Raw genomic sequence first — 9256 nt, forward strand, 5'->3', positions numbered from 1 at the left:
ATCAATGGCAGAACACACAGATATGAATATCTAGGCACAATGTTTGTACGTATTATACATTTTTTAAATCTAAAAGTAACAAAATAAATGGTGACAATTTGTAAATTTTGAAAATCGCTAACGCCGAACTGAGTTGCGATAAGGTCTGTAAGAAATAACACTTTCGTTGTTTCTATTTTATTTTATTTTGATTTTATTTTATTTGGACTTTAGTTAATATCGATAAACTGTTCAGTCAGTGGCTCTTTTCACACAGTGTCGATAAATCATTTAAATATACAATAATTTGCATAACCTTTCAAAATCGGTTTTCCCTATGTTTTGTTTCAATGCTTTGAGATATGTGTGAGTGCAAGCTGTACTAGGGATCTTCCAAAGCGTGTCTCAGAAGTGTTTTTAACCTTCTAAAACAATTTTTTATGCAAGAAAAACTTCCAGAGCGGTGTATTTAAGCCTAGTTCAAATTGTGCTCCAAAAAGACTAAGCAAGGTAAATCTGAGACAAACTTTGAAAGAACTTTGTGACAGCTTGCATTCCAGTTTGAGTCAGATATTATGAAGTATTGACACAAAACATAAGGAAAACTGATTTTGAAAAGGTTATGCAAATCACCTGTCACGTGACAGTTACGTAAACAATGGTGACACTGTGGTTACTAAAATGATTTCCTATATCTAGATTTCAGAAAAATTTTTACGGGGGTTCTGAGCTTATTAACTACCAGAGAATAGTTAGCTTAGAAGATCAATTTCTTTTCTTGGAACCTTAAAATCATTCAAATAATCTATGCTAAATCGTTTTGTATTTTATACATTAAAATTGATTCATTATGTAAAACCCGTCTTCTTAATGGCATCCAGTGCAATGTACGGAATAAACCATCATTAGAAGTATTAAAATCACAATCTAAAGGAACTCTCACAACAGCTTTCTTGAGTCGCTCAATGCGCACTAAAGGTTTTATAGAACAGTGATCTTATATGACGGTAATCAAAATAGGGTAAAGTAAAACAATTATAAAAACTCATCATGACCCGTTTAGTTAGAAAGGGGCGAATACGCCTGGGTTGAAGTAACTTAAAAGCCATACTTTTACAAACAGAGTATTTGTTTTCCCCAGCGTTTGTTGCAATAAACGTGATTTGACAGATATAAAGTAGTAGAAATTACCTTGAAGACAATTCATCAACTCATCCGTTGGTTAATGTGAAATCAAGGAAGCAGAAGCGGCTACTTTGGTGCCAGTTCTTCAAATGTAAACATAGCAGTTTTGTTTCTTGAATCTAAATCTTTTTGTAGTAATCCTCAACCCTAATTTCCATTGACTCCCAATAGCCAAATAATAAAATAAATGAAAAATAAAAATAAAAATAACGGCCCCGCCCCTTTGTTTCAATAAATTCAGTAACATTATTGGAGCTTGATGAGCTAAAAATATTGTATATGTTGTTTGTATCATAGCTGTCTTACAACAATTAGTTTAAGCATAAAAAACTACATAAGTGTACTGTAAACTATATGCCAGGTGGTATCACAAAGTGCTCACTATACGTCTATCTCACTACATAAAGAAATGGTGTCGTCGAGTGAGACACTCCTAGGTTTCTTTGCTGTTCCTAAGCCATGAGCAGCGGTTACTTAGAAGACCCACGAAATTGGCCACTTTCATGACCCAACATGCCCGACTTCACAAGCAGTTCGGATGCAGAGCTTGTACGGCAATATATCTGGAGTAATGCGAAACGAGAAAGTGAGGCGGACTCCAGAAAGTTGCAGCAGAAAAAATAATAAAGTGATTGAAGTTTTAACTATTTGGGACAGAAACTGTACGTACGGGATCTGGAATAACTGGCCAAAAAAACACCGTTTCTGGTTAGCGCTCGCATCATTTCAGAACCTGCGCGTCATGACTTTTATGGTGGAGTGAAGATTACATAATCATCATTGTAACTCACCATGTAACCCTCAGGTGACTTAAATGTACCTGTCAAGCAGACTGTCAGCCCAAGCATGTCGGTCGTTTTGCTTTCCTGTAAACCTACCTCTATCGGTAGCCAGCTGCTTTTAACAATGGACAATCTTATCTTAAACTGTCACAAAAGGCACACACACAACATATATAATAACGATATAAAGAAGTCGAATTGTCAAAACCCAAGTCACCTTTATTAACATTTCTGCTTAGTATGCTAAAAAATAATGTATGACAGATCAGGGTTTACTTCAGCTGGCTCGCACAAAAACTGGAAACTCTTTTAATCTTAGGGATTACACCATGTTAATCCTAAACTTCAGGTGAAATAATGTTTTTATAATGTATTCATAGTAATCTGTTCAGGATATCTGTCGATATAGACGATGATCAATAATATTCAATGTTCGTAATAAGAAGTAAACCAGCCTGCCTTTGTAGTATTGATAATTACCAGATGAGCACCCCGGACTAATTTTTTTCAAGACTCAAAGAAAATGTAATTTTCAATGTGTATCATAGTAGAATAAGAATGTTAAGTAATGACTGCTATCTCCTGGAATTCTTTTAGCTGCTGTAGTGATTGAAAATTTTGAAAATTTTGAGCGAATTGAGACGGGATGTAGTAAAGTATACTGAATACTAAAGTTCCTAATTCACTAATATTAACATTATCATCAAAACGATCATTTGAAAACATATATCGAGCCATAAGCAGACATCAAAATTAGCAAAATGTGGCAAGGTCGGTTGATCTGAATGACTGTAGTTTTGAATTATGTGCGGGTTTTGTCTTGTTTGTTTTCGAATGATTAATATTTATTTTGTTTTGATGTTCACAATTCCACCATGCTTATAACTATCTGCTGCAGACAACAATTTGAAGAGAGCTCGCTGGACGTAAGCATCTTCTTTTGAAACATTCTTGGTTCCGGCGGCCTTTTCATTATAACCCAAATTAGACACTTGAAAGATTCGATCTTTGTCTATTCCCATGGCGTGTGTTATTTGATCCGCTGCTTCAGTGACAGAAGCTTCAGACATAAGGTCAGAATGCGTTATTATAACAAACACCGGAATCCCACGCCCTACAGGAAGATGTAAGAGAGGTATGGTCACATCTACATATAGTTCATTTCAGTCACTTTTTCTGCGACACAGATAAGGGACAAAAAGTCATGAACATCTGGTCCATAAAGTTCACACATCAGCATCGCATATATACACAAACATTTAAATAAAAACCATGGCAAGCACCTAAATCTTATCGTGAGCCAAGCTCAAGGGCGGCAGGGTAGAATTATTTACCTTTCTTTTGCGCAACCTCTATGACAGTGTTTCCGAGCTTATCTGGCTCTGCTACGCCCTTGTGTACATAGGCCACAGCATGAATTACACCAGCACTACGCTTGAATGCTTTTTTGGCCAAACCGAGCGGTGAATACCATTCCCAATATTCCAACGGTTCGTTTGCAGGAAGTTTGCCGTCAAAAACGTCACGGATTACTTTAGCTGATTTGTCTTTTCCTTCGTCGCTTTGATACTGCTGGAGCGTTTTGCCAGGAACATCGATGCACGTGAAAATCTTTTCGTCGATGTGAACTTTGTGAGGGGTTAAGGCAAATGTACCTGTTGCTGACCCTTTCCACGTCTCAGCTACAGGAATATGAAGTTTTGACAATGCCTAAAAAAAATTAAATACGTCATCTGTCATATTAACTCGTTTTGTCTGCATTATCCATTTCTCAGTCTAATGCGTTGGTATGTCGTTCAACTGAGCAGAAGATATTGTTTAAATAGTAGACATATTAGTTACGAAAGATATCGGAGCAATAACACAAAATTGCAGAATAAGGTACACTCAACCTAGAATAAAATAATTGCTGCAAGGTTGAACAGATAAAACAACGGTACCGGCAACAGCAGATAAACAACACTAGGTGTAAGAAGATTAAACAACAGTGACTCTTTCTTTTGAGTGGCGAATTATGATCGAGCCCGAAACGCCTGTTGTTTAATCTCCTGGCAGCCAGTGATTTTATCTGCTGTTTTTCCTGTACCGTAGTTTTATGTCTTTGACTCTCGCGATGGTGGGGTTTTAACAACTTTAAAAGGTTTTTACGGTTCTTTGCAAGATTAAATGTGGCTTTGACAACCTAGGGGATGCGAATGCCCCGTGCTGCCTCTTGGACTCGTAACCGTGTATTCAGATAATAATATTTGACTGTATGCCTTTGGATGGCTAATGTTGTCTAAATTATTTAGCTCAAAAAGAACATTTTCTTCTCGCTTTTGTGTGACATTCATAAAACGCAGAGAGTTATCAACAAAGTTTAACGGAATCTTCTACCGCAAGGTGTAGAATTATATTTTTAATTCTATTTTTAAGTGGCTACTTTGACGGGTTATCGTTTACATCATGGCTGACACCGACGCAGCAGCCAAACATTTGAATGGCACAATTAAAATAGCTGACACTATTGAATAAAACAAAAGTCGACGAAATTATGGGACGAACATATCGGTAACAGTGTCAGTGATTACAAGGACGATTTGATAGAGATTCCCGCATGGTAATCATATTTCTGACTATTGTGCATTCCACGAAAATAAGGCAATCAGAAATTTTACTGTAAATTTGAGGCTAAAATATCCGACCGCAAACAAATTTGTTGAATGTTTTGACCGGCGGGGGTCGAACTGCATCATGACCGGCAAAAAAATGAAAGCGGCTTTCTACAGACAAGTAACCACAGAATCGGCGAATCACTCCGACTATCACACATTCTATGAGACAACAGCGAAGTTAAAGGCGAGGGTTTATTCGATCTGCCTAGAATAATTAAGAGAAACCGAACTCAGCTCTACACTAACGACGAAGCGATCTATCAGAAGTTAATAATAAACCATTGCATGCTACACTATTCATGTTCGACACAGAAGAATGAGTCTAAAAGAGAAACGAGAAAACAAAACAGCAATCGCAAAGAATTTCGGCAAAACACGAAGCTCTTTGATGACAGGTAGTTATCGAGTTCTGATTTCACTGAAGAAACAGAATTTCTCTCGACTTCTATAATAAGAGCATGATCTGTCAGACTTTCTAATTTAACGGGCGTATACATCGCAAGATGCGAGGTGCATGGATATTCCACAATGAGAAAGAATCATTTGCATAAAAATTCAATACCAAAACAATACTCATGAATATAATTTGCATAAATAATATTCATATACCTCTAACCTTTCTCTAATCGGGCAAATGGCTAAAGTAAAACTAATGAGACATATAATGAAAGTGACTTGGCTTTGTACAGGGGCGAAGCTCCATGCTCTATATAGTTGATCTAATATCTAAGTTTAACCTCAATCTCTTACGATCCACCTCCGATAGTAAGTTAGATAGCCTCTTCGAAAGCATTTCGAGGACGCCAAACACAGATACTCCAAGAGGATAATAGAAATAAATTTGATAAATTCAGATGACTTACATTAATGATGGTATTGATCGTGGATGATTTGCCATGTCCAGGTGCCCCAACAAAAGCAATGTTTACATCGTTACACTTTTCCTTGATGTCATCTGAAAGTGAAAGTAACAAATTCAAACGAGTTATCTCTGGCTCTAAATTATTTATTTTATATAGAGAAAAGTCTCAATAAAAACAATTTCAGGCGTAATTCATTGTTTACAAATCCAGTGTGTTGATCAAACCCATTGTAATGCGCTTTTAAGCATGTATTTCTGTGATATCATAGTTTAATTCTTCAATAACAAATATGACAAAAATAAGATAGAAAAATATTATAACAGGGTGCTCAAAGGCATACAACATTTATTAATTGTTAATATACGCCCGACTGCTTAATATTTAACATTATACATACCAATGGTTATTATGCTCTCTTTTGTTCGTACTGAAAACTCAAACTTCTTTTGATCTATGGCGGTTACTTTTTCAGAGGCGTCCAAATTTCTAGACGTGTCTCCTGATTTTGAAGCGATGGTCTTAAGAATAATTACATTGCCTTTCTCCATCACTTCCACGACGTCATCATTGGTAAGATTGAAAGAAGCAATTCTCTCCTTTATTTTCCTAGCCAGATCAGAAACGTCATCGTCTTCAGAGCACTGGAACCGAACGAAGTTTGTTGACGTTCCGTGCTTTATGAGTACCTCGAACCCTGTTATGCGATATATGGAAAGCTATCACTGACTTAAGTGGTCTAATATCATGTTGTCATGAGCATTAACAAGTTCTGATGTGCATTTACCATATTGTCTTACGCATTCAATATGTTGTCGTAGGCATTAAATATGTTGTGGTAGGCATTTTCCATGTTGTCTTAGGCAAATAATATGTTGCCTTAGGTATTTACCATATTGCCTTAGGCATTCAATATGTTGTGGTACGCATTCAATATGTTGTCATAGGCATTTGATATGTTGTCTCAAGAATTCAATATGTTGTCATATTGTCCTGTTACCATATTGTGCTAGGCATTCAATATGTTGTGCTAGGCATTCAATATATCAATTGTCGTAAATGCCCACGACAACATATTAAATCCCACCAAAACATATTGAATGCCTAAGAAAATATGATAAATGATTAGGACAATATGGTAAATGCCTCGGACAATACGGCAAATGCCTAGGACAACATTTCCAATGTCTAGATCAACATATCAAATGCAAAGCACAACATATTAAATGCGTAAGACAACATATTAAATGCCTAGCACAACATATTGAATATCTGGGACAACATATTGAATGCCAAGGACAATATGGTAAATGCCTAGGACAACATTTTAAAAGCCTAAGACAACATAGTTAATGCCCAGGAAAACATATTAAATGCCTATGACAGCATAATGAATGCCTATCACAACATACTAAATGCGTACGACAACATATTAGAAGCCTAAGACAACATGATTAATGCCTAGGAAAACCTATTAAATGCCTATGACAGCATAATGAATGCCTATCACAACATACTAAATGCGTACGACAACATATTGAATGCCGAGGACAATATGGAAAATGCCTACTACAACATATTAAATGCCTACGACAACATAATGAATGCCTATCACAACATACTAAATGCGTACGACAACATATTGAGTGCCGAGGACAATATGGAAAATGCCTACTTCAACATATTAAATGCCTACCACAACATATTGAATGTTTATCACAACATATTAAATGCGTACGATAACATATTTAATGCCAAATAAAAAATGGCAAATGTCTACCACAACATATTGAATGCCTAGCACAACATATCAAATGCCTAGCACAACATATTGAATACCTAGGGCAATATGGTAAATGTTTAGGACAACATATCAAATACCTACGATAACATATTGAATACCCAGGGGAATATGCTAAATGCCTAGGGCAACAATACGTAATTCCTAGGACAACACTGAAAATGTTTTAAAAATATGTTAAATGCACATTACCACTTGCTAATACCCATGACAACATGATATTAGACCACTTAAGTCTGTCACGGCTTTCCACACAATGTTGGAAAAGTGGGTAATGATGAAAGGTTGAACCCTACGCCTCAGTACAGTTCACTGCCACAGTAAGACAGCATAAAAATACTTCCGGGCCAATGCGATTTGCAATTTCCATTACAGGTGAAATGTACCTCAGGGACCTTACAGATATTTGGACTCTCAAACTTTCACAATTCTTTTGCAATCTACCACTTGTAGATGGTCATTTTAAAGCTCTTGATGTAAGTAAAATTGTCACCGTCTTAGTTTTTAGAAAGCCGGAAATTGTATTTTCCTCCATAGAGTTAACACAATGTACACGGTGACCCCTATTTGTTATTCCTGATTTTGAAAGAGAATGGTTGAAATATTCCTAAGGAAAGTTTGAGCGAAACTTTATGTCTTTCATTTTCGTGGCTCATGCTACCTTAAGTACATGTCGTGGTACAACACGTATGATAAGACACAAATAAATCACAAAAATATCGCGGAACAATGGCATTGAGCTTGACACTTAAAAAAGAAAGGTAAATAGTTTACATTTGATTTTCGTACTCACGTGCACCAGATTTGATTTTGAAGGCGACATCCGAGCAGTCCAAGCTACGAACAGATGTACTAGGATGCAACTGTTCTTCATTTCCACCAACTATCTCCATTAAGACAACTTCACTTCCACCTTGTCGTGCTTTTTCAGTGACCTCTTTAGCGAGTTTGAAGGCTGCTATGTTTTCATCTATATATCTTGATAAGTCAGAAACCACATCTCTCTCCTTGTAAGGTATTCTGATTGGATTGACTGATCCTATATACCTGACAGGAATATCGAAGGCTGTAAAAGACATTTAAAGCAGACAGTTTCGTCATTTGCATTTTGCTAAATACAACATAGACTATTGAAATTCATTGCATCAGAGGTTAATAACTTATTTTACCCGGTGTATATCATCTAGACTCTTGGCCATGCATCAATGTAGTAGTACTCTAGTTATCATATTTCGCTTAAACAAGGTCAATTGAGTTGAGTACTTACTATGTTCTTGTTCTTCATTAAATTCGACTGTGTAATTCTTCTGTATGACAGATATCGGCTCAGAGAACTCAAGTTTTCGAGAATTTCCTTTGTCGTCTTTCAGGGTCAGGTGCATCATGTGGATCTTGATTTCGTCACTGTTGAGGTCGAATAATTTAGCATTGTCTCGAACGGCTAATGCGAGGTCATGGATGGTGCCTGACTTCACACACCGCAATGGTAGCAGATTTCCGTTCACTCGAGCATGTCGCACAAAGATTTCCTTCTTTTTACTCATAGCTGAGATATCTACGTTTCACACTTAGTTTCCAAAGAGTTCAATGGAAACGTTTCTCCTGACGTAACAAAGAAATGAAGAACTGACTGAGCTATTGCACTATAGGTAGGCGTATAACTCTTGACAATTGGTTGCAAAGACGTAATCACATGACTTCGAGGACTTAAACAAAACACCCGAACAATCTGCATGAAAAGTGATTAATAGTCCAATGTCAAAAAGTTATACAACCAAATACGATTTTTCGAAAGTAATATCTCAAGTTAAGGTTTGTGATCAGTTTCTTCTGGGTCCATACGTAACTGTGCCTTTGTTCCTTGAAAGGTTATGTATTCGACGCTCTAAATATGATTTTTTCCAAGGCTATAATTTTTACAGCAGAACTTTACATCATAATAATGTTAAAGTAAATATCTTGCATTTCGTTTATAATTAAACTTTCTAGACACAG

The 9256-nt window shown here is 36.4% G+C and overlaps 1 protein-coding gene across 1 annotated transcript; it reads right to left on the reverse strand.

Annotated features, from left to right (window-relative positions):
- Positions 1-2141: 2141 nt before the first annotated feature.
- LOC139116467 (uncharacterized) lies at positions 2142-8990 on the reverse strand. The gene is made up of 6 exons (XM_070679089.1): positions 8529-8990; positions 8055-8327; positions 5861-6157; positions 5464-5555; positions 3281-3656; positions 2142-3060 (listed from the first exon to the last, which is right to left on the reverse strand). Exons 1-6 carry the CDS (start codon positions 8803-8805, stop codon positions 2792-2794), a joined length of 1584 nt encoding a protein of 527 aa, XP_070535190.1. The 5' UTR covers positions 8806-8990; the 3' UTR covers positions 2142-2791.
- Positions 8991-9256: the final 266 nt, after the last annotated feature.

This window comes from Ptychodera flava, chromosome 17 (genome assembly GCF_041260155.1).
Source record: "Ptychodera flava strain L36383 chromosome 17, AS_Pfla_20210202, whole genome shotgun sequence".
Taxonomy (NCBI): Eukaryota; Metazoa; Hemichordata; class Enteropneusta; family Ptychoderidae; genus Ptychodera; species Ptychodera flava.

What these genes read in the sequence shown, in the direction of transcription:
- LOC139116467 (XM_070679089.1), bottom strand. Translation starts at nt 8,805, where the DNA reads ATGAGTAAAAAGAAGGAAATCTTTGTGCGACATGCTCGAGTGAACGGA. An exon ending in AGAGAGCATAATAACCATTG is followed by an intron (nt 5,556 to 5,860) that starts GTATGTATAATG and finishes TTTCACTTTCAG; the next exon opens with ATGACATCAAGGAAAAGTGT. An exon ending in CGATCAATACCATCATTAAT is followed by an intron (nt 3,657 to 5,463) that starts GTAAGTCATCTG and finishes AATTTTTTTTAG; the next exon opens with GCATTGTCAAAACTTCATAT.